This window comes from Bos indicus, chromosome 8 (genome assembly GCF_029378745.1).
Source record: "Bos indicus isolate NIAB-ARS_2022 breed Sahiwal x Tharparkar chromosome 8, NIAB-ARS_B.indTharparkar_mat_pri_1.0, whole genome shotgun sequence".
Classification (NCBI taxonomy): Eukaryota; Metazoa; Chordata; class Mammalia; order Artiodactyla; family Bovidae; genus Bos; species Bos indicus.
Window position 1 is genome coordinate 101204476 of NC_091767.1, and position 26632 is coordinate 101231107.

General features: G+C 37.5%; 1 protein-coding gene across 1 annotated transcript in view; it reads left to right on the forward strand.

Moving 5' to 3' along the window:
- Positions 1 to 17980, forward strand: part of UGCG (UDP-glucose ceramide glucosyltransferase) — a 39233-nt gene extending 21253 nt beyond the window's left edge. Inside the window, exons 3-9 of the mRNA XM_019966721.2 lie at positions 5408 to 5510; positions 6210 to 6311; positions 7839 to 7951; positions 11306 to 11484; positions 13853 to 13939; positions 14430 to 14619; positions 15425 to 17980. Of these exons, the coding sequence (XP_019822280.1) occupies positions 5408 to 5510; positions 6210 to 6311; positions 7839 to 7951; positions 11306 to 11484; positions 13853 to 13939; positions 14430 to 14619; positions 15425 to 15595 (945 nt within the window). The 3' untranslated portion in view covers positions 15596 to 17980. The remainder of the gene's footprint in view (positions 1 to 5407; positions 5511 to 6209; positions 6312 to 7838; positions 7952 to 11305; positions 11485 to 13852; positions 13940 to 14429; positions 14620 to 15424) is intronic.
- Positions 17981 to 26632: the final 8652 nt, after the last annotated feature.

The window sequence follows — 26632 nt, forward strand, 5'->3', positions numbered from 1 at the left end:
ATTATATTTAAATATTTAATTTATATATATTTATATATATATTATATATATATATTATATATATATATTAAATATTTATAATTTATAAATATAAAATAATATAAAATATTATATATTATATTATATTATATTTAAATATTTAATTTATATATATTTATATATATATAATATATATATAATATATATATTATATTATATTATATTTAAATATTTAATTTATATATATTTATATATATATATATATTATATATATATTATATATATATTATATATAAATATTTTAAATATTTATAATTTATAAATATAAAATAATATAAAATATTATTATATATTATATTATATTATATTATATTATTATATATAATATATTAATAATAATAATATAATATAATATATTATATTATATTTAAATATTTAATTTATATATATTATATATATATATAATATATATATTATATTATATTATATTATATTTAAATATTTAATTTATATATATTTTTATATATATATATTATATATATATATTATATATAAATATTTTAAATATTTATAATTTATAAATATAAAATAATATAAAATATTATTATATATTATATTACATTTAAATATTTAATTTATATATATATATAATATATATATATTATATATAATTTAATATATAAATTAAATATTTAAATATTTATAATTTATAAATATAAAATAATATAAAATATTATTATATATTATATTATATTATATTATATATTATATTATATATTATATTATTATATATTATAATAATATTATATATTATAATATATAATAAAAATATAAAAATAAATAATATTTTCAATAAAAGCTTTATTTTTGACCATGCGTTTATGTTCTTTTGATAGTATAAACATATCTGAAAAATTATTCTTGTGTCAGTTAAGAAAACTTTTAACCAACTTACTAGTGTTTACCAGTTGCAGTGTAGTTGGCATGATTTAACTATTCAAATACAGAGATTCGTAGCAAATTACATGTTTGGGCTGTGTCAAACCCAGAGCTCAAACACAGAGCTGAAAATGAAAGTTCCTGGTTAAAATCTAACACTTCAGAGAAAACTTGAAATACTACCTCCAATTTGGTTTAAGTTTCGATATCAGAAACAACAAAGCAAAAGTTATTTAATAAGAGTCTGAACATTTTTTAGATGATGTAAATTGAATTTCATTTTTTGGCTAATAAGGTGGTATTTATTTTTCATTTGAAGTTAAGTTTAAAATGTATAATCAATAAAAACAAAAATTCTAAATCTTGCATTTGAATTCGGGAAGATTCCCTGGAGAAGGAAGTAGCTACTCACTCCAGTATTCTTGCCTGGAGAATTCCAAGGACAGAGGAGCCTAGTGGGCTGCAGTCCATAGGGTAACAAAGAGTTGGACCTGCCTAAATGGCTGATAGACACACACACCTCCCTTACTTATACTAACACTATATACTTCTGAAAAGGTTTTGCTGCAACCTAGTATAGCTCTTATCTTTCCATCAAGTAGATATCTGGTGCTATATTACAGGGTTTTCTTTTGCTGGGGAAATAGCTGAGAGTAGATTTTTAATAATATTTTATGGAATTGTATTACTTGTAAACATTTTCTTTCACTATATTCACTTAAACCTGTAAAACAGCATAAACTCTAAAAGCATAAAACTATGCAATGTTTGAAAAAACAATGAGCTCTTTAGAGCAAGTGTGACTGAGAGGCTCACTGTATTAGGAAAGCGAATCGTTATTTACACCCTTTGAAAAGTCACTTGCGTGTGTGCATGTGTGTTCAGTCGTGTCCAATTCTTTGTGCCCTTTTGAACTGTAACCCGCCAGGCTCCTCTGTCCGTGGGATTTCCCAGGCAAGAAAACTGGAGTAGGTTGCCATTTTCTCCTCTGAGGGATCTTCCTGACCCAGGGATCGAACTCGCATCTCCTTTGTCTCCTGCATTGCAGGTGGATTCTTTACCTTCTGAGCCATCAGGGAAGCCACTTAACCTTTCTAATCTTCATCATTAAGGTCACTGCCTCTTGGTGGTTCAAGCAAAAATTTTGGTTGGGAAGATGGCTGACGTATTATGGGACTTAGAGTCAACCTTTGAAGAAATTTTAGGGTGTGGCAGGAATGGTGCTCATCCTGTTCTCAGATTTTTATCTGATTTCTGGAGACCAGTGGCTGTAAAATTGCTTAGTTATTTCAGTACCTCTCAGATGGTAATTTTGGTCAGTCATCATGAAGGTAGAAATTGGATGGAATGTGTAGTAACTATAGATAGAAAGTATGAGGAAAGTGTACATTGCTTTCCCCTCTACTTAAATTATTAAGAAAACTTTTTTTTTTCACTTGAAAAAAAATCTTACCTCGTTAGCTAAACTTTCATTTACCTTCGTCCTGGTCCTTAAGTGCTCAACTATTAAATTCTACGCTGCCACTTTTTGCTGAGATAATGTATATTAGGCGAATAGTAATTAATTATTGCACTCAAGTGCCGGGGTCCAGCCCCAGCTGATCCAGGGTATTCGAAGGGGAGATGGCGTCGGCGACTTAATTTAAATATTCATCAAAGATATAAAGAGTAATAGAATGAGGATAGCTCAGTAGGAAAATTCAGTGGAGAAAAGAGGCTGAGTAGCTTGGTTTACGCGGAAAATCAATATAACCTGTGACACCAGGTTAGCTCTGACCACGGAGGCTGCAGGCGCCCTCTCCAATAGCGGAAGGTGCCCCACCTTAGACACCTTCTCAAGTGGGTCTTAGAAGCCCAGGCAAATAAATGGTCGCAGAGGACCTCTGTGCTCCAGATGGAGACTCAGCTGAAAATTGAAAAAAAGAATGACATGGGGAGACCAAGCTTTGGTGAGCAAGGCCCGTAGCTTTATTTTCAACAGGGGCTTTTACACCCTAAGTTACACATAGAGGATAATAGGGGATGCAGAGTCAGCAGTCTTTGATCCTTATCAAAAACTAGGGTTTCTTTCCTGCAAATTTATCATATACAAATGGTTTAGGTGATTTACATAATCTTCTGGCCAGAAGGCCTATTAACATTTTATGACTCTTGACAAAGGTTTGTCAACCATAAGGCTTATTTTCTCTAAGAGTAATTATTTTAAGGTTTGGCGCCATCTTCCAAAGGTGTTAGATAAAATTGCATTCCTATAGGGCAGAGGTGCAGTGGGTTTACAACAAAGGAAAGAATTTATTACCTTAAGGGTCTAAAGTTGCTAACACCAAGGTCACTACTTATTTTTTCTACATACCAACTATATTAATTAATACACATTCAAGGATACAATACAGGGGATGTGGAAACTTGGCAGCAAGTATTGGCTCATCAATGAAATCTTTTACTAGTTTTATTGTGACAGTTTCTAACTCTCTGAGAGGCTCTAAGCTATTTGACTATCTTAAGCTTCCCGTGCCTCTCGAGGGTGGGAGACTGTAAACAATCGTATGTATAGCTGTAGGAGTCCGGGTAAACTTGTCAGGCGAGTTAGAGAGCTATCTGAGGGGTTTGGATTTAAACACTCCTAATGCCCAGGAACTTTATTAATTGGAGCTGTAAGTTAACTCTTTATCAGAGAGAGCAAGATGGGGTGGGGGACAGCCCCCAGTAAAGTCAGAGGTGAGAGCACAAAGCAATAAAGTAGGCAGACTCTGGTTTTTTGGGGATAGATGCTCGAGAATATCCGGGGGGACTGCTGAGGCTCGATCCTGCCTTTGTGTATGCCGAGCCTCCTTTCTCATGACCTTTGCCATGAGTGGAGTGCCTCTCGCCGGCTCCCGGCACTCAAGGCACTGTATGCATTTTTTCCACACTTTTTGCTTGTGTATGCTCATCAGTGGAACTAAAGCAAACAAGCCTTCCCATTACCTTCTTCCTTGTATGTTGTTGTTTGTCTAGTCATTCAGTCGTGTCCGACTCTTTGTGACCCCATGGACTGTAGCCTACCAGGCTCCCCTGTCCATGGGATTTCCCAGGCAAGAATAGCGGAGTGGGTTACCATTTCCTTCTCTAGGGATCTCACCCACCCAGGGGCTGAACCTGCATCTCCTGCATTGCAAATGGATTCTTTACCACTGAGCCACCTTGTATTTTTTAGATCATATAACTTTGTTATCTTTTTTCGTGGACATAATTAACTTTCCTCCTCTGCTTAAAAATGTTCAGTCTATCTTAGAAAGAGAGTTTGCTAGGAAATTTGCTTTCGAGTCAGCAAATTTCAAGTCAGTGGTGAATTTATCACCACTTTTGAAAAAAGTTACTGCTTAGAGTACATAGCCCACACACTAATACAGGAACATCTTTATGTGTGAAAGCAAACACTTTTGAAAAAATTTAGTAGTTTACAAAATCGTAACTTAGAGCTCAGGATTTTATAAACCTGGTTATGTGTCAGAATCACCTCAAAGATTCTGATTCAAAAGTTTAAGGATGGGGCCCAGTATTCTCTTTTTGGAAAAAAACTGTCCCAGGATGATTTTGACACAGCCAGCCAAGTGCTAAGGAATGACTTCCGTAATTTACTGTCAGAGTAAACATAGCTCTGAGCAAAATTAAATCCTGGGTGTTTTCATAGTTAAAAGGCTAAGCATGCTCTTTAGGAGGATATGTGCATACTTGTGTGTGTGTGTGCACACGTGTGCGCTTTCAGTCGCTTCCAACTCTGCAAACCCCCCAGGCTCCTCTGTTTTGGGGATTTCCCAGGCAAGAATCCTGGAGTGGGTCACCATTTCCTCCTCCAGAGGATCTTCCTGAATCAGGGATGGAACTTGTGTCCCCTGTGTCTCTTGCTTTGGAAGGTAGATTCTTTACCACTGAGCCACCTGGGAATCCCTGCATTTTTAATCAAGTCAGATTCTCTTTTACTTCAAAAAATTATTATTCAACAGAAAATCTAATCTCACTTTGTCTTGAGAGAGTTTGGGAAAGCCCTTTAAATGTATCGTAATGGTCTTTGATGTATAATTTTTAGCACCTTGATGAAATAATAGTAAGTTCAGAGACAAGGCTTCTAGACAACAAAGGGTGTGTTCATTTCTCTGGCTTTCTGTGTTGCTTTTGCACTGCTGGCCACCCTGTGAGCATTTGGTAAATTTTCAGTGATGAAGGCATGGAGAAGCTGGGAATCCAGCCACGCTTCAGCTGTGGGCCCTGCCAATCTCTTCATTCTCTCTTTGGCTGGCAAACAGGCCCTTCTGGAGAAGTTGCTCTCAGTTAAAGCAACACTTGATAATCCCTTAAGTGTTTGCATCCATTATGAATACTCTCTTAACTTCTAAACTTTGTGTGTACAATTGCTTTTCTTAATGCTTTTTGATCCACCAGTAAATGCTAATAATAAGTGATTATCTTTGTAAGAGGTTAATTTACATAAAATATGTTCTTTGACTAGTATGAAGTACTCCTCTGTGTCCAAGACCATGATGATCCAGCCATTGATGTGTGTAAGAAGCTTCTTGGGAAATATCCAAATGTTGATGCAAGATTGTTTATAGGTAAGTAACAAATTTTACAATAACCTTTTTGCTTTAATATATTAAGTATCAGTAATCTTCTTTGCATTAAACTATAGATTAGGGTCCTAGGCACCATTGAAGTTATTAACATGTTTGCTTTATGCATATTTGTTAGATATAGTGAAAGGTGTTTCTATCCTTTAGAGAAGACAAGTTATAAATACAGATTTTGTTTTTCATATCAGGGATTAACAAAATTATTCCAGATTATGTTTTACTCATCAGCCACACATGAGAATCAGTTATTTTTTTCTTTAATAATTTCAATCTATGGCTTTTTCTATATCTCATTGATTATAATTGAGATTGAGTGGTAGAATTCATTTTTGTAATATTGCAAAAAGAATATTTTCCCCAAAACCTACAGACTTATTCTAAACACTCGTTAGAGATATACTTGCTATTAAATGTTTATTAATGTTTACCATTAATACAAGCTCTTAATTAGAAAACTGAAACTAATGAATTTTCAAAGATAAATGATGTATTTTTCTTTTTAAGAATGAATAACTTTTTTCTAAATATGTTATTATGAATAATAAGCATGATGTTAAAGTATATTTGTTTTAATTATTAAATATGCAAGTACTTTTCACTTCGCTATACTAAGTATATGTATAATAGAAAATATTTTCAATATGGCATGAATTGTTCACTGCTATACTTTTAAAATTTTAGGTGGCAAAAAGGTTGGCATTAATCCTAAGATTAATAATTTAATGCCGGGATATGAAGTTGCAAAGTATGATCTTATATGGATTTGTGATAGTGGAATAAGAGGTAAGGTTTTTTCTTACTTATTTTATAAAATTATTCATTCAGTAATAAAATTCCAAGAGCAACCTGAAAATACATTTATCAATCATATTTGTTTACCTAATAAAGTAAGTTATTTTATCATTATTTCATGGTAGTATGTCGTTATACTTACTAAAATTTTGAAGTTTTTTTATGCTAAACTAGAATGTTACACATATGCAAATGCTTTCATTTTGAAGAGAAAATTCCAACCATTAAAAAAAACAGTTGTGGTACATTATGCCACAACTGTGGTGTAATGAGCTTTCTCATAGGTCTAAGTTTCCCTTATTCAAGTGATATTTATCTTTTACTTTAATCTGTTTGTGGCATGTGCAATATACTATCTCATGCAAAGGGACAGAAGTTAATTGATACATATTTTACTGAAATTACATGCATGTTTAGAACACATTCATGGCTTTTTACTTAGCAGATTTTTGCAGGACACCTTTTCTATATTGAAATTATAATTTGTATTTTTGCATTTTTAAAACATTTATACTTATAATTTCAGTGTACCGTATGATTCCATTATATTCTAATACCTCAGTTTTCTCAACCTCAGCACCTCGGGGCTGGGTACTTCTCTGTAGTCAGGACCATCCTGCAGATGTTTAGCAGCATCCCTGGCCCCTGCCAGGAGCACATCTCTGTTGGTTGTGACGATCAGAACTGTCCCTGGACACGCCACCTGTCACCTGCAGGGCAGCAGTTGAGAAGCACTTCCCAGACGACATGTATAAATAAGGCCCAAATGCACTTTTATACAGTAAATTGAGTTCTTAAACACTTGAAGGAAATAAAAATGAAGTCATGTAAAATCATATGAGATTTTTGCTCTTTAAAAATGGGACAATGATTTGAATTTTATCAGCTTAAAATTTGAAAATTAGTAGTAAATGTGGCACTTCGACTTAATTAGATCATTACAGGACTAACAGTTCTTGGTCAGAGATTAGGTTCATTTTTCACATTTGCTGTCTTAAATTGTTTACTGTCATATATTTGTTATGTTTTCAGTGTACGAACCTCCATCAGGTATATTCTCATTCAGTTCTAATTAGCAGTTTTAAGAGAAAGAACATGTCCTGCTCTCAGAAAGAGGAGGCTCGTTTCCTATGAATGCGATGCAGGAGCCAGGATGAACACTAGGTCCTTGGACTTTTGCTCCTGTCCCTTTTCCACTAGGACACATTGTCCCTTACTCCAGTCTGGAGGTTCAGAAACAGGGACTGCTAACATTTCCAAGATACATCCCACCTCTGGTACATATTAGGCATTTAACAGCCTGCAAAGGTCCAGAATAAATTCCCTACCATATATTACCCTTTTTGAAATTTTCTATTCTACTCGGAAAAGTGATTGAGATTCATTTTATTAGACCTATATTCAAAGAAAACATTTATTAAGAATTTAGTAACACACAGAATATATTACATACATGGGCATTTTACTAAAAGAAAATTTTTTCCCCTCTCCCTCTGTACCTTTTCTTTTGCATCATAGTGATTCCAGACACACTCACGGACATGGTTAACCAAATGACGGAAAAAGTAGGGCTGGTTCACGGGCTGCCATATGTAGCAGACAGACAGGGCTTTGCTGCTACGTTAGAACAGGTAAGTACAATGCTTATAGATAATACGCTTGTTATCAGATCCCTAATCTCCCAGAAGCTTGAGGCTATGCTGAGAGCTGGGCTGAGGTGCCTGAAGTTAACTGTATTGTCTGCTTTAACCTGCTGAGTGAGCGCCTCAGGTGGCGCTGGTGGTAAAGAACCCGCCTGCCAGTGCAGGAGCCGTAAGAGATGCAGGTTCAATCCCTGGGTTGGAAAGATCCCCTGGAGAAGGGCATGGCCACCCGCTCCAGTATTCTTGCTTGGGGAATCCCATGAACAGAGGAGCCTGGGGGGTTACAGTCTATAGGGTTGCAGCGAGTTGGACACGATGGAAGTGACTTAGCACACACACAACCTGCTGAGTACTAGCAGCCTCAAGTTGAGAGTAGCTGTTTTCATTAGTGAAGAAATGCTCGGGGCCCCGGAATCCCTCCCGGCTGAACTTCCTGTGCTCTGGCAGGAGCAGATGTGCCCAGGAAACACCTCGTGGTCTTATTACCAGCTTAGCACAGTATATTCTTTTTCCTTGTGGTCCTTACTTTCAATTCTTGAGTTCAGTAACAGATTACTGACTTACATAAAAGTATGTGTTATATAGTTCTTTCAAAGATCCAGTCTGCAAAGAATGCATCTTAAGTATCATGAAGTATTTCAATATATACAAAAAAAGGAAAATTGCTCATATGAATCATTGTAAAATCCACTTGATTTCCTTCTACAACAGATTTCTAAAAATTATCTGAACAACTCATGTTTTCCATTTTTACTCCACACCCTTTAACAATGAACAGACTTACGTGTAGGAAACTGTAAGTTAGGAGGAAGTATAATGAGCAGAATAAATCAAAACGCAAACCACTCCCAGAACCCGACCAGTTAGAGGAAGTTTCTATTTTTAAAAATTAGTTTATTTTAGCATTAAGACTTTTTTTCTCTGTGTACTTTCTAAAAAGCAAAGTTGAGATTATACGAAAAATAATTGGTATCTTATTTTAGTTACTTCATAAACTGTTCCCCATATCATTAATATTATTTTATAAAAGTAATTTTTATTGGCTTGATCATAGTTTGTTATATAAGTGTATCCTATACTTCACCATTCCTGTACTGTTAAACATTAGGAGAAAAGACTTGTCTTAATGTTATAACAGAAGGGTATACAGTTTCAAGCTCCAAATATACCAACTTGAAGCATATCTGTATTTATATTCTTTTGAATTGCAGTCATCTGAGGGTAAAGGGTACAGTGTAGAAACTCACATTCAGCCTTCGGCAGTGTGAATCATACATGTATGCACACTCAGTTGCTTCCATTCTGTCCCATTCTTTTGTGACTCCGTGGACTATAGCCTGCTAGGCTCCTCTGTCCATGGGATTTTCCCGGCAAGAATACTGGAATGGGTTACTTACCACGCCCTCCTCCCAGGGATCTTCCTGACCCAGGGATCCAACCGAGTCTCCTGCATCTCCTGCACTGCAAACAGAGCTTACCACTGAGCCACTGGGGAAGCCCAGATACCACAATTTTTGTTGGGTAAAGAAACTCTAGGTAGTTACTTTAAAATTAGATCCTTTTTATTCTTATGCTCCGTGTTATATTTTTGTTTTGGAAATATCCAACTTTATATGTATGTCAATAATAGATATCTCCAGATATACTCGCTCCCTTAGTTTAGGTTTAATCCCTAAAAGTCACCATTACTTAAAGTGAATGGAGGTAGGCCCGAGGAATTAGTCCAGTCTGTAAAGAAATCATGGGAGCCTTCATCACAGTGCCCGGTCCCACCTCATTCCTAAAACCTCACTTAGTAACTGCTTAAGGAATTAAGATAGGTGCTTTTAGTTTTAGAAGTTTGGTTCAGTTCTATCCCACAAATATTAGGGCTTCATTCCAGTCTGGGCATAGGTTAGGTAGGAAGAATCGCATTCTTAATCATCTGTGATGATTAGCTTATTCTGTGCCATGTATCAGAGAAGGCAGTGGCACCCCACTCCAGTACTCTTGCCTGGAAAATCCCATGGACAGAGGAGCCTGGTAGGCTGCGTTCCATGGGGTCGCTAAGAGTCGGAGCCGACTGAGCGACATCACTTTCACTTTTCACTTTCATGCATTGGAGAAGGAAATCGCAACCCACTCCAGTGTTCTTGCCTGGAGAATCCCAGGGACAGAGGAGCCTGGTGGGCTGCCGTCTATGGGGTCGCAGAGTCGGACACGACTGAAGTGACTTGCAGCAGTAGCAGCATGTCATGTATGTGATTTCTGCCATTAAGAAAGATCACTTCTCTCCATTTCAAGGTGCTATTGCCCTCCACATCTGTGAGTTCTACATCTGTGGCTTCAACCAATTATAGCCTCAAAGTATTTGAAAAAAAAGTTACAAAAGCAAAATGTGAATTTGCCTTGAGCCAGCAACTATTTACATAGCATTTACATTGTATTAGGTATGGTAAGTAATCTGACAAGTGTAGATAATACACAAAAAGTATTGGTGGATTTTTGGTCCAGGACTTCTAGAACTAATCACCCTAGGATACAGAGGTGACTAAGTAGAAAAGGCAACATATTTAAGATATAAATAATAAATAGGTTTTATATCTGGTAAGTTGGGTAAGTTTGGATGACCATTTTATTCTACCATTAGTTTAGCAGTTTGCATTTGTGATGACTCCAAAGCACATTATCAAAGGCGCAGTAAAATGGGAGACAGACTATTAGTGTCCACGCTGTTTATGAAAAATACACTGAAAATGGGGAATTTGAGCTTAGTGACTTGGGCAGGAAACAGCTAACTACAAAAATATACAGGAAGAGGAATTAAGAAATAGGATTGTTCTTTTGGTTGATGGACCTGTGAGTGTTGGGTGTGTATTGCCACATGCATACATATACACATACACAGATGTACATGTACCTATGTATGTAGATGTGTGTATATTTATGTGAACAGTATGAAAAGAGGACACATTAAACATTAATATCGTGTATCAGTAAGTGATATTTTCACCTCTCTTATTTAAATCCAAATTGTTTGACTTCAATAAATCTTTAAATCTTGGAGTTTTAGGAAAGACAGTATTTATTTGAGAATAAAGTATACTTTTCCCTCCAAGAAGTACATACTACTTCTTTGTAAAAGTGATAAGAACAAGAGTAGTCAATCAAATTAGAAATTACTGACTGCTTGCTATATGTAAACATTATTTTGTACCACTGTTTATTCAGGTAGTTTATGTAAGAATAATAGACTGTCCACCCAATCATTCTTAAGTTCATTAGGAAAAGGAATTTATAAACATCATACTTCTAACATAAACTTCTAATTGTACACGTATATTTTTGGTTTTGTCTTGGCAGGTGTATTTTGGAACCTCTCATCCAAGGTCCTATATCTCTGCCAATGTCACTGGTTTCAAATGTGTGACAGGAATGTCTTGTTTAATGAGAAAGGATGTGTTAGATCAAGCAGGAGGGCTTATAGCTTTTGCTCAGTATATTGCTGAAGATTACTTTATGGCCAAAGCAATAGCTGACCGGTAAGAAAACTAAATTAAATTAGGTTGTTGTATTTTTTATTTCCAAACTTCTGTTGGCTTTTTCTGTTTGTTAAACCCATGGATTAAGCGCTATTTTATTTTCTGCTAGTAAGTACAAAATAGTTTAATACTTTGTATTCCTACTAATGTAATATAATTCCTACTAATTATTCAGGTACACACTAATGAAGCAAATAAATGTTCTAATTTCTCTACATTCTTCAAATTAATCTGGTTTCAAAACAGTATGGAATTTACTTAAAAAACTAAAAATAGAGTTATTATATGATCCTGCAGTCTCACTCCTGGGTATATTTCTGAAGAAAAGTCTTAATCTGAAATAGATTCACCCCAGTGTTCATAGCAGCAGTATTTGCAATAGTCAAGACATGGAAGCAACTCACATGCCTATCGACAGATGAATGGATGAAGATGTGATCTGAATATATAATGGAATATTACTCAGTCATAAAAAAGAATGAAATACTGTCTTTTGCAGCAACATGGACGGACCTAAAGGTTATCATATTGAGTGAAGTAAGTCAGACAGAGAAAGACAAATATCAAACTCACAGACATAGAAAACAAACTTAATGTTTACCAAAGGGGATAGTGGAGGACAGGAGGAGGAGATAAATTAGGAGTTTGGGGTTAACATATATACACTACTGTATATAAAATAAGGGACTTCCTGGTGGCTCAGTGGTAAAGAATCTGCCTGCAATGCAGATATGATCCCTGGTAGGAAAGATCCACTGGAGAAGGAAATGGCAACCCATTCCAATATTCTTCCCTGGGAAATCCCATGGACAGAGAACACTGGTGGGCTACAGTCCATGGAGCCACATGAATCGAACAAGACCTGGTGACTAAACCACCACCATCATTTATAAAACAAGTAAACAAAGACCTACTGTATAGCACAATATATATAGTAAGATTTTATGGGAAAACCAACCCAGCAAATACTGAATCACTTTGCTGTACACTTGAAAACTACAATTGTAAATTAACTGTACTTCAATTTAAAAAATAAATACATTTAAACTCTTAAAAAATTTATGTGATGTGAAGTGGTTAAATTGAAGCTTCTCTGTAACTGTAAATTTTCATTATTATGAATGTAAATGTTTATGTGTTTTAGAAGAATTAAAAGTATCAGTGCAGTCATAAAGCCAATAGGTGAAAATTTAAAGAATGAGATTTCAAATTTTGAAATTTCTCAGTAGATTATTTGATACTTTGCTAAGACGCTACCTAATGATTCACGATTGGCTTAATCACACTTTTCTATCACAAAATGACCCTCATTTGCTTTTTTTAAGGGGGTTGTTTCCTTGTGTGATAATTTACTGAAGGTGTGATCTTAAAAGTTGAAGTATGTTTTCGACCTTATCTTCTGGTGGTGTTAGTATGGTCCGTGGTTTCGTATTGTTTCTCATGAGATATGAAATGCCACTCTTGGTTCATATTTCTTCTTGAATATTCACATACATATCCCCCACTACTCCTTTTTTTGGTTAATAGTGTTCAGAGACTGTTAAATACAGGCCCCACTCCATTTAGTACTTTCAGAATGTCTGTATTTTAAGTTTATCAAACTGTGAACTGAGGGGTTGTAATTCCTTCTAGTTCTTAGGTGGTACTGTCATGGGCTTCTGTAATGACTGAAATGTGCTTAAGTATGATACACTCTATGTAGGGTGCTATCCTGGGACGAGGCTCACCCTAAACACTCGCAGTTGCTCACTTTAAAAGAAAAAAAGAAAAGAAAAGCTGATTTACAGTATTATAAAGTTTTAGATGTACAACATAGTGATTCAGTATTTTTATATATTATACTCCATTTAAAGTTATAGCAAAATTATGACTATTTCCCTGTTCTATACAATATACCCTTGTTGCCTATTTATTTTATACATAGTAGTCTGTATATCTTCATCCTTTTCCTCTATCTTGCCCCTCCCTCCTTCCCTCTCCCCACTGGTAACCAGTAGTTCTCTAACTCTGTGAGTCTCTTTTTGGTTTAGTCCCTCATTTATTTTTTAAATTCCACATATAAGCGGTAACAGAATATTTATCTTTCGATGTCTCACTTATTTCACTAAGCATAATTCCCTCTATGTCCATCCACATTGTTGTAAATGACAGGATTTCATTCTTTTTCATGGCTAAGCAATATTCCATTGTATGTATGGACTACATCTTCTTTATCCATTCATCTGTTGATTGACAGGTTGCTTCCATATCTTGGCTACTGTAAATAAAGCTGCTTACTCTTTACAGTAATGAATAAATACATAACCTGTCATCCTTGCACGTATGTGTTCATGATCATAGCTCATTTTATAACTGTCTTAATTTTCAGAGGTTGGAGGTTTGCAATGTCCACTCAAGTTGCAATGCAAAACTCTGGCTCATATTCAATTTCTCAATTTCAATCCAGAATGATCAGGTAAGTCAGCTGGGTTTCTTCTTTTTATACTTTATTAAAAGAAAAAGGGAATGGGGAGTATATTTTTACATGGTCTTAACTTGGTTTAAAAAAAAAAAACAAAAAGTCAGATTTTGTTTTCTTCCAGAAAAGAGAAGTTAACTTCTTCATTAAAATAAAGTTAATGTCTCAGTATATTTTCTTTCCATTGTAAGCTTTCAAAAAACAGATGTTGAGACTTTGGGGTTTTTTATGCTGACCTCTATTTTCTAACTTTTTTACCCCTGGAATTTTATGATCTTTACTCATCAGAATATAGGCCATGCAAATAAATTTATAGACATTTTTCTTTGAAACACTAAATAAAAATAGAAAAGAGATTCATTAAATACTCTTTAAAGCTTATGTAAAAGGCCTTTAATGGGATATAATGTTGATCATTTTGAGAAAAATTGATTAGTCTTGTAATCAGGCTGTTGTTTAAAGAAAATCCTTTTTTTTTTTTCCCAAGGTGGACCAAATTGCGAATTAACATGCTTCCTGCTACAATAATTTGCGAGCCAATTTCAGAATGCTTTGTTGCCAGTTTAATTATTGGATGGGCAGCCCACCATGTATTCAGATGGGATATTATGGTATTTTTCATGTGTCATTGCCTGGCATGGTTTATATTTGACTACATTCAACTCAGGGGTGTCCAGGTATGTGGATAGGTGTGCAAAGGTTGGAGGTCATTTGGTGGAACTAAAATAGTTTTGATTTAGAAAAAGTTGAAAATATGTCTGAGCCATTTTTAGCCCCCCAGTGAAGATGAAAATCAAATTAAGCATTAGTTTCCTTAGTGGAATGTGGACACAAAATGGAACTTGATTTTCAACTTTCAGCTGGTTATACAGTCACTTTTATTAAGACTCCAAAAAAAATGATGTTAAAGCAAATTGACAAGTCTTCAAACTTAAAATATGTTAGGATAGCAGTTTATTTTAATACTGCTTCTATTCCTAATGAACATTTTTCTTAACCAATATAACACGACTGTTACATTATCTAAAGAAACAAATTGGTGTTTTTTAGATAGTTTTTATTTATTTATTTTATATTTGGCTGTGCTGGGTCTTGCTGCGTGGGGTTTTCTGTAGTTGTGGCAAGCAGGGGCTGCTCTCTAATTGTGGTGCGTGGGTTTCTCATTGCAGTACCGTCTCTTGTTGTGGAACACGGGTTTCAGGGTATACAGGCTTCAGCAGTTGCGGTTCCCGGGCTCTAGAGCACAGGCTCAGTAGCTGTGGCACACGGGCTTAATCGCTCCACAGCATGTGGGATCCCCACAGAATAAGGAGTCGAACCCACGTCTCCTGCACTGGCAGGCAGAGTCTTTACCACTGAGCCAACCAGGGAAGCCCCAAACTTGATTTTATGTGATGTATTCAATAGAGTTAAATGGAAGTACCTCACTTGTTAGCTGAGTCTGTAATCAAGCAGTGAATTATTTACGTTTCTACTTCCCAGGGCGGAACACTGTGTTTTTCAAAGCTTGATTATGCAGTAGCCTGGTTCATCCGTGAATCCATGACAATATACATTTTTTTGTCGGCATTATGGGACCCAACGATAAGCTGGAGAACTGGTCGCTACAGACTGCGCTGTGGAGGCACAGCTGAGGAAATTCTAGATGTATAACTACAGCTTTGTGACTGTACATAAAGGAAAAAAGAGAAGTATTATAAATTATCTTTATATAAATACTTTTAAAAAATCTACCTTCAGTAGTTTTATCACATGTATGTTTTGGTATCTGTTCTTTAATTTATTTTTGCATGGCGCTTGCATCTGTGAAAAGAAAAAAAAAGGAAGAAAAAAAAAAAAAAAACACATCTGTAGTCTTGGCCAAACGGTTATATTTTATTTTGTGGAAGTAGAGAATCAAGAGAATTGGTTCTAGGAACCTGGGTTCGGTTTTTGTTGTTGTCATTTATTTTTTAAAAGTATATAAATAAATCTATATATAAATGAATGTTCTGCAACAAACACTATGACAGTATCCTTCAGTAGAGAAAGTTTCTTCCTGGTGAGTACACTCTTTTAGAACATGTGTGAGATGGCAGCAGCTTTGCTGGGGTGCTTAGAAGAGACGAAAAGGGGTAATCCCTCTTCATGTCTAAAGCGAAAGGTATTACGCAGTGAAGCGCCCGCAACGAGGTACTAACTGAGAAACTTTTTCATGCTTCATGCCTACCTCTTGTAGTCGTTGCAGAGCAAATATAAATTGTAATACAATAGCTAGGCCTTGCAAAAACAAACGGAAAAAAACTTTAAAAGTAATAATAACAAGAGAGCTGGAGTCTAGTATTTATATTGAATCTGTGAGAAATATTTTTTCGGTCTCACCGCAATGAACCAAAAGTGGTTGAGTTTGGTTTTTAATTGTAGCCATGTCTCGAAGGCATCTTTTTGACCAACTCTTGTTGGTTCTGTCTTGAACCATTGTTAATCACTGTGCTGGTGAATCTTTCCTTCCCTGCTCCTCACCTGACCCGCCCCGTCTTTCCTTAACTTTGTGTCAGGGGTGGGGGGAGGGGGGTTTGTTTTAGTGTGAGTGGATGTTTTGATAGTTGTGAGGAAAAATGCATTTCAGACACATTTCACACATGAGCTATTTTCTTACACAGTCTGTCTTATTGTTGAAAAGAATGTAATTTCATGATACAGGTATTTAATATCTTTTTTAAGTAAATATTCTAGCCATCAAGAAATAAATTGCAGTAGAGTATTAAGAGGGGACAGAATGAGTTTTACTCTTAAAATTAATCAGTATCAAACTAAGTCTACTGTGTGTGTGTTTTTTTTTTTTTTTTTTTTATTCCTGTTAGTCTAGTCTTATTTAAATTGGATTTTTGTATTCCAGTTTGTATGACAAATAGACTAGAACAATTCCGGTTGTAAATGCATGCTCTGTTTCACTGTTCTCTCCCCTTCATGCCACTAAACTCGCTTGTCAGGTTGTGCTTAACTTGTGGTGAACTGGACTTGTTTTTGTTTTTTTTTTTTTTTAAAAAGGTGAAAATGTAAGGGACAGTGCATAAGCCTTTCTCTCTTTTTTTATTGTAGTGGAATTTTTTTGCTTTTTCTTCAGGAACGGATGGCATGTTGTCCGTATGAATGCCTGCTACGGGGCTGACACTGGCAATATGGCAGCTTCAAACTCTTTTTTTCCTGCAGTTTCCATGTCAGAGCATAATGTGTCACTTATTAGCAATAACTACATATTTATATGAATACTTTTTCACTTCACTGAGCCAGTTTCCTTTAATTGTGTCATGAGTATATACATGGTTTAAACTGCAGTGTATCGATAAACCTGTATATACTGTGCGTACACATTATATGCAAGCTTTCTCTGGGCCAAACTGCTTCATTCTTTTTTTTGCCTTATGATGAATTTGTTTGAAGGGCATTTTCTTCATGAACAAAGGCTTTGATGCATATTCCTATCTATGTGAAATGGGGGGGTAGTATTGTTCCCTGAGGGAAGTTGCACAGTGCAAACCAGTCTAGTTGTGACCCACTCTGTTTATTTAAGTCGTTGTCATACAAGCTGAATTTTGCTGACCATGTTTGTGATTTGTTGGTTTTGTTTAATGAAGTTTGGTTGATGCCATCTTTTGCACTGCTGAAATGAAATCTTGCTTATTCCTTAGTTTTTCGCTGATCTCAGTATGGGCAGTGTAACAGCAAAACCAAAATGGCTGGACAAACTTCTTGTGTTTGTAAATATTGAAAAAATGACTGTTCTGTATATGTGTTTTTTATGTGATAGTGGAGTATTTCCTTCCAATGAAGTTTCACTTAAGCAGACAGAGCGATTGTTTGTTTATTAGCAAGTTTGAAGTGATGATAAAATGATAAGAAATTATATACATGTTGAAGAAAGCATCACAGCAGAACTGTAGGAGTCCAAATTTAATGAACTGTCTAAAAAAAAAGTGTCTATAATATACCATGTTTATTATTTAAAATCACTGTCTTAAGTTTTTCAAAAAATAAAAAATTTGAATACAATCAAAACATTAGCAATAATGTATTTTTGTCTCGTGTCTTTTATATTTTTATAAATAACATGTTCTACCATTCACAGCAGAATTTTTCAAAGAAAATTTACCTGTGCTACAGATGAGATGAGAGAGAGTGAAAGTTGCTCAGTAGTGTCCAACTCTTTGTGACCCCATGGACTGTACAGTCCATGGAAATCTCCAGGCCAGAATACCAGAGTGGGTAGCCTTTCCCTTCTCCAGGGGATCTTTCCGACCCAGGAATTGAACTGGGATCTCCTACGTTGCAGGTGGATTCTTTACCAACTGAGCTATCAGGCAGTCGGGGTTTCTGTATTGGCCTAATGTTAAAATCACCTAAAGAATCTTTTTTAAAGACTACAGATGCCTGGGCCCTGCCTCTGAAGTCTGGTTTAATTATTCTGGGTGAAGCCTGAGCACTGCTCTTTGCTCTGTGCAGGCAGATTTGAGAATTCCTGGCCCATTAAAACATTTAGAAAATACTCGGTGGTCCTTGAGTCTCTTCTCACCTGCACTTACAACCTGATCTCAGCCTTTGAGATCTTACCACCCAATGGCTAGGAGAGGTAGATCCAGGCAAATGAATGGAGTGGCTTTGCTGCTGGAGACCTCAGAGAGAAATAGACTACGTGCCACCCCGCACACTATCCATAACCAGGCTCCTCCCGAGCTTGGAGGCATCCCTGGGCCTGTTTTACCACCAGCCCTCAGAGAAGAATGCTTTTAACTGGAGAGCCAATCCCAAGGCAGAAAGACTGTAGAAGGGGTTTGGCTGTGACCTGCCAGAGGCCCCACACCTAACACCTTGACCCAGTCAACAAGCTCATTCCTCTTGGTCTGTAAAGTAGACTCCTAATTCTAATGTTTCAGAAATGATCAACAAAATTTGTGTGTAGGTCTTAGAGTTTTTATAGCTAGGCAAACTTTGAAGAGCCCTTGCCCTTATTTTAGAGTAAAAAGCTGAGACGTCCACTGTGAAAGCTATGATCACAGGGGGTTAGATATACAGTTGTTGGCAGAACTGGGAGTGGCCCCACCTACGTCTTTCAGGTCCCTTTAGTAGATCCTGTTGTTTAAAGTTCTGCCTACAAAGCTTTAAAACTCATTGTATAAACCTTAAATTAAAAAAAAAAAAATCTGTTAACTTCAATAACCATCCATATTGCAACTCTTAAGTTGTTCTAGAGAACTAAACTCAAACCTGCCAAACAACAATATAATTATAAAGCTAGTTTAAATGCTTTACATGTATCATTTGATAGAAGAGATTACTACATACCACAGAACTATGTTCGTGTACATGAAAATAGACATTTCCCTCTCATGTTTATTAGGGTATAATGTTTGGATTATTTATTCTTTTCAAGTTATAGTTCATGACTAAACTTCTTTTGGTTGGAAGGGAGACCAACATTACAAAATGGTGGGCAATTATCTGTGCAGAACTGCAGGGAATGCATTTGAGTAATTTGTCTTAAAAATACGAACCTCTGTGAGATAGCTTAGAATCACTAGCTCCACATTTTTTTTAAACAAATAAAAATATGTAACTGTGTGCTAAATTGCTTCAGTCGTGTCCAACTCTTTGTGACCCTATGAACTGTAGCCCGCCAGGCTCCTCTGTCCATGGGTTTCTCCAGGCATCCCATGCGTTGCCATGCTCTCCTCCAGGGGATCTTCCTGACCCAGGGATGGAACCCATGTCTCTTATGTCTACTGCATTGGTAGGTGGGTTCTTTGCCACTAGTGCCAGCTGGGAAGCCTGTATATAACTTTGTTTCTTAAGCAGCTAGTTGCCTAAGAACCAGAATGTGCTAAACACTTTGCACAACCCTGCCCTGTCCCGGGAAAGGTTGCCAGAGACTCTGGGTGGCTCCATGGGCTTTGTTGTTTGGTCTATTAGTCATGAAGACATCTGTGCTAACACTATGGACTTGTAATGAAACAATATAAGGATATCATTTCTTATACCAGGACTGAAAGTATCTGTTAATGCCCTCCCCTGCTGCCTCCACAGCTCCCATTTTGACCTTGTTTTTGCTGTTTTCCTTACCCTTGACATCAACCCTGGGACTTGTGTCATCTTCCAACACCTGACCAATACCAGGCCAGTGGAAGGAACACAGGCAGGAGGTTAGAGAATTCCGCAGACCATTGATGGGCTGCTGTGGAGCGCGGAGGCTTCCCAGGTGGCCCAGTGGTAAAGAATCCGCCTGACAGGGCAAGGGACACAGGGTCGATCCTGGGTCGGGAAGCTCTCCTAGAGTAGGAAATGGCAACCCACTCCAGTATTCTTACTGGGAAAATTTGCATGGACAGAGGAGCCTGGCAGGCTACATTCCAGGGGGTTGCAAAGCATGGCAAGGAGTGAGTTTGGAAGTGGAGACTTGGGGTCATTTCCATAGAGGTGATAGCTGAGAACCACTGAAAGCAATAACCAAAGACAGTGTCAACGGACAAGAACTAAGGACAGGATCCTGGTCGCCTATTTAGACATTCAGTGGGAGAAAAGCACCCAGGAAAAGAGGTTGCCAATGTGGCAGACAGCCTTTTGGTAGCTATGGAGTTTGAGGCAGTTACCTTTCTGAATCTATGTTTGTTAACCATGTGAAATGGGGAGGTAATTATATATATATATGTATATGTATATGTATATGTATATATGCTGCTAAGTCGCTTCAGTCGTGTCCGACTCTGTGCGACCCCATAGACGGCAGCCCACCAAGCTCCCCCATCCCTGGGATTCTCCAGGCAAGAACACTAGAGTGGGTTGCCATTTCCTTCTCCAATGCGTGAAAGTGAAAAGTGAAAGTGAAGCCGCTCAGTCATGTCTGACTCTTATCGACCCCATGGACTGCAGCCCACCAGGCTCTTCCATCCATGGGATTTTCCAGGCAAGAGTACTGGAGTGGGTTGCCATTGCCTTCTCCATATATATATATATATATATATATATATATATATGTATATATATATGTATGTGTGTATATATATATACACATACAGTGATGGCTAGTTCCTCTCTCCTTTCAAAGAAGAAAAGTAGTGCAAGGAATATCACAGGTGCCTTAGATTTCAAGAAGAAAATAGTGGGGTCATGGACAAAAAGGAATGAAGGCTGGTGAGTTCAGGAGCAGACATACTTCCTGCAGTGTCAGCATGTGAGAACAGCAAGGAGATCAAACCAGTCAATCCTAAAGGAAATCAACCCTGAATATTCACTGGAAGGACTGACACTGAAGCTGAAGCTCCAGTTCATTGGCCACCTGATGTGAAGAGTCAACTCATTACCCCTGATGCTGGGAAAGATTGAAGGCAGGAGGAGAAGAGGGTGACAGGATGAAATGGTTGGATGGCATCACCAACTCAGTGGACATGAGTTTGAGCAAACTCGGGGAGATAGTGAAGGACAGAGGAGCCTGGCATGCTGCAGTCCACGGGGTCGCAAAGAGTCAGGCACGACTTAGCAACTGAACAACAATGTGAGAACTTAACTTCTTTATGGATGGTCTGTCTTGTTTTACATTGTATTTCCTTCAGGGAAAGAGAAAAGGGAGAGGTGTCCTGATAGAGCTAGAAATGGCTCCTGACCCTGAGAGTAACAAAGTTTTAAGAATGGCTGCTCTGGGAATTCTCTAGCTGTCCAGTGTTTAGAACTCTGCTTTCATTGTTGTGGGACCGGGCTCAATCTCTGGTTGGGTTGGGGAACTCAGGTTCCTCAAGCTGCGCAGCAGGGCCAGAACCCCCCCAAAAATGAGTGGCTGGCTGCTCCTCACATTCAATAGAGTGGAAAGAACCAAAATCAGATTATTAGGACTTAAGGAGCGTGCCAGGAATTAATGAAAGTTTCGACTACAGATACTTGGAAATTGCAACAGTGATGCATTTTTCATCCAAGGTCCCAGTAATCCTAGGCTAAAAAGAATTCTGACTTGAATTCCTTACACAGGCAATGAAGCATCCCTTCCAATCTTCCAGCCCGGTGACTATTTGAGACGGTTCACTTAATTTGAGGCAGTACAGATGCTGTCTATACCATGATCAGCATTCAACAAACATTTTTGACTTCCCAGCTCTGCCCATCTGCCCCTAGTCTGCACCTTTTAATTTTGCTCTTATTTTGCTTTTTATTTTTCTCCTTGTTTTGCTCTCTGCTCTGTTTCTATATTAACCTACAGCTTAACCTCTCACTGACTTAGGCTTCTCTTTCTGACCCCATGTTCCTCAGCATCACTCAAGAGTCCTTCCTTTTTTCACTTCATCCCACCTTCTCTCCCACCACCCCACCTCCACCCCTGTTCTTCAAATTGAGCCAGTACTTCCTTTTTCTCATGCTGTTTCTGTGGTCTGAAAGTTCCTCTCTCTCCCTCCAACTTCATTTTCTCTATTAGGATCCTCTGCCCTTTAACCCTCAACTTGCATTCAGTCCACCACCTCTCCAGAGCGCTGTGTGCTCACATTATTGTCTGTTATGTTTGGTCGGGCATTTAATTTTGTGTCCTTGAGTTATTTCCAGCGTTTTAATGACCTGAACTTGGCATGTCTTCCTAGTCATTTTTGTGTCCATTTCTCTCTCACCTTCCCTTCCCTCCAGTACTTTCACAAATGGTTCTCATTGGTAATGGAGGAGAAACTCCTTAATACTAGTTCAAATATCACTTAACATCTTTTCACCTGCTTGTGCTAGCAGTGCATTTGCTGTTTCCTCCCCGCCCCTTCTGCTTGACAAAAGGATTTCTCTGCATGGGAGTAAAACACTAAAATTTTGTTTCACTCTTCTGGAATTGTCTAGTTCTGTTTTCTTGTTTTGTTTTTATTTGGTTTTAAATTTGAGAAGCCAGTGGTTATTGGAAGAAATCAGAGGTGACCGTGTCACCAACACCCCATAAGCCTATTGGTTCTTGTGTTTTCAGTTTTTTTAAGGTAACATTGCTTTTCAAATTATAAAAATAGTACACATTTACTATAGAAGAATGGATGCATAGGTAAATAAAAGCTCTCCTAGATATACACCCAAGGGAATTGAAAACAAGGAGTCTATGTGCCCACAAAAAACTTGAACATGAATATTCATAGCAACATTGTTCATAATAACCAAAAAGTGGACAACAACCCAAATGTCCATCACCTGACACATGGATAAACAAAATTTAATATATCCATACCATAGAATAGTATTCAGTCCCAAAAAGGAATGAAGTACTGATACATGCCACAACACAACCTTGGAAACTTTATGCTACATAGAACAAGTTAGATACAAAAGGGTACATAGTATATGACTCCATCTGTATGAAATGTCCAGAGTCAGCAAATCTGTGGGGACAGGAAGTAGATCAGTAGCTGCCAGGGGCGGGAGGATGGTAGGAAAGAGGAGTGACTCCAGCAGATACAGGGTTTCTCTTTGAAGTGGTGGAAATATTTTGCAGTTAGATAGTGGTGATCAGTCACACAACGTTGTGAATATACTTAAACACACACACACACACAACACCTCTGAATGGCACACTTTAAAAGGCAAACTTTATGGTATGGGAATTACATCTCAATTTTTTAAATAAAGAAAAAATAAAAATAAAATGTTAATGCATAATTTCTTTCCAGTTTCGTTCTGACACATACTGCTGAAATGTTTCAAGAGAGGAGATTTGTAACTGCTCATTACTTGGCACGGTGGCTAGAACTCAGAATTGCCTTTTTGTAAATTGTTTTAAATTTGACAGATGAAAGTATTGTAGATTTTGTATAAGCAATATTCTCATTGCTCATAGATTTTTTAAATGACTGATTGAGGTTGAGTGTTTTTGTATGTGTGATTTTTAGTCACTGAAGTTTCTTCCATTTCTATTTTTTGGGCTGTGCTGGGCCTCTGTTGCTGCACGGGCTTTCCTGCAGTTGTGGTGTGAGGGCTTCTCATTGTGCTTGTTTCCCTTGTTGTGGGGTACAGGCTCTAGGACACTTGGGCTTCAGTAATTGCGGCTTCTGGGCACTAGAGCACAGGATCAATACTTGTGGCGCACAAGCTTAGTTGCTTCACAGTATGTAGGATCTTCCCAGACCAGGGATTGAACTCATGTCTCCTGCATTAGCATGTGGATTCTTTACCACTGAGCCACCAGGGAAGCCCGTCTTCCATTTCTTAGTCTTATTTACGTGAGAGTCTTAAGGCTTTCTTATTGTTTATTGCACACCTTTTTTTTTTTTTTTTTAACCTTTTAAACAATATAAAATAATTTGCAAGGCCAACCGGAACACACTGTTATAATCTTGCCTTTAGGATATTTCCCAAGGAAAGATGGGGTAGGCATGGAAATAATTGATTAGCATATGCGTAACTAATCACTCCTCTTTTCTACCGTCCTCCAGCCAGAGCCCTGGCAGCTACTGAACTACTTCCTATCCCCACAGATTTGCTGACTCTGGACATTTCACACAGATGGAATCGTATACTATGTAGCCTTTTGTATCTAACTTGTTTTATGTAGCATAATGTTTCCAAGGTTGTGTTGTGGCATGTATCAGTACGTCATTCCTCTTGGAGGCTGAATACTATTCCATGATATGGCTATACTAAATTTTGTTTATCCATTTGTCAGCCACACAGGTGTCTAGATCAAAGTTTGATTTTTCCCAAATATTATTTTTCTTCTTCTTTTAAAAGAAAACCATTTTTGACTCTAAAGTAACATTATTTTCAAAGTCTACATATATTCACATTTCTGAAATAAAGTTTACTTAGAGCTTTGGCATACTGGTTTTTCAATACATTTCTGAACTTTATTTGCTGGTATTTTATGAAATGGGCTTCCTAAGTGGCAGTGGCAAAGGATCTGCCTGCCAATGCAGGAGACATAGGAGATATGGGTTTGATCCCTGCATCAGGAAGATTCCCTGGAGGAGGAAATGTATTCTTGCTTGTGTTCTTGTATTCCCAGTATTCTTGCTGGGGAAATCCCATGAACAGAGGAGCCTGGTGGGCTACACTCCATGGGATCTCAAAGAGTCCGACACGACTGAGTGACTGAGCATACACGCACATTTTATGAAATATTATCAAGGCTATAGAGTGAGGTTATGCTGACTACAAAGTCAATTTGTTGTTGTTCAGTCATTCAGTCCCTCAGTTGTATCTGACTCTTTGTGACCCCTTGAACTGCAGCACACCAAGCTTCCTTGTCCTTCACCATCTCCTGGAGTTTACTCAAACTCATGTCCATTGAGTCAGTGATGCCATCCAACCATCTCATTCTCTGTCATCCCCTTCTCCTCCTGCCTTCAATCTTTCCCAGCATCAGGGTCTTTTCTAATGAGTCTGCTTTAACATCAGGTGGCCAAAGTATTGGAGCTTCAGCTTCAACATCAGTTCTTCCAATGAATATTCAGGATTGATTTCCTTTAGGATTGATTGGTTTGATCTCCTTGCAGTCCAAGGGGCTCTCAAGAGTTCAAAATCATCAATTCTTCACACTTAGCTTTCTTTATGGTCCAACTCTCACATGCATACATGACAACTGGAAAAACCATAGCTTTGACTAGATGGGCTTTTGTCAGCAAAATAATGTCTCTGCTTTTTAATACACTGTCTAGGTTGGTCATAGCTTTCTTCCAAGGAGCAATCGTCTTAATTTCATGGCTGCAGTCACCATCCGCAGTGATTTTGGAGCCCAAGAAAATAGTCTGTCACTGTTTCCATTGTTTCCCCATCTATTTCCATGAAGTGATGGGGAAACAAAACCTATGCTCTAGAAAAAAATTTTTATTTAGCTAGGAATTATCTGTTGCTTGAAAGCTTAAAACAGTTTACCCATAAAACTTCAGGAATGTGGCACTTGAGTGCATTTTGAGTTTATTTCATTGGTAATAGTCAGTTCATATTTTGTACATTATTTTAAAAAGTCAGTTTTAGTGGTTTACACCATAGAGATGCGCATAGCATTTTCATAATTCTTTACAAACTCTGGTCAAATTTGCTGTTGTCCAGGAGCTTTGCAGCCCCTGTGCTGATTGAACTTGGGCCTCTGGGATCTGAGAGGTGAGTGACATGTGAGGCCGCCCTTCCTGTGGCACCAGTATCCTCTTAATATACAGAAAAGTTGACCCTCTTACCCTTATAGTACTTGAATGGCTTCATGTTACCTTTGGGTTAAAGCCCAACTTTTCTCATTCAGAGGCCATTTAAGCCCCTGCCAACCCCTCCAGGGGCTTCCCCTGTGGCTCACTGATAAGTAATTCTCCTGCAATGCAGGAGACTTGGGCTTGATCCCTGGGTTGGGAAGATCCCTTGGAGGAGGAAATGACAACCTACTCCAGTATTCTTGCCTGGGAAATCCCATGGACAGAGGAGCCTGGTGGGCCATAGTTCATGGGGTCACAAAAGAGTTGGATACAACTGAGTGACTAAACAACAGCAACCCCTCCAACCTCGTCCCCTGCCACTTGCCCTAACCCACTCAGAGAAACTCTCCTGGTAGTAAACTTCCTGCAGCTCCCCTGACATGTGCCCTTTCCTCCTCTGAGCCTTCATTCTGTTTTGCTTCCTCTAATTGGGTCCCCCAATTCCTCTAACTAACCCCCACCTTGACCCTGGGACTCTACTCAGAAGCCAACTCCTCCAAGATATATGTAACTATGGGTTATGTGCCCCCAT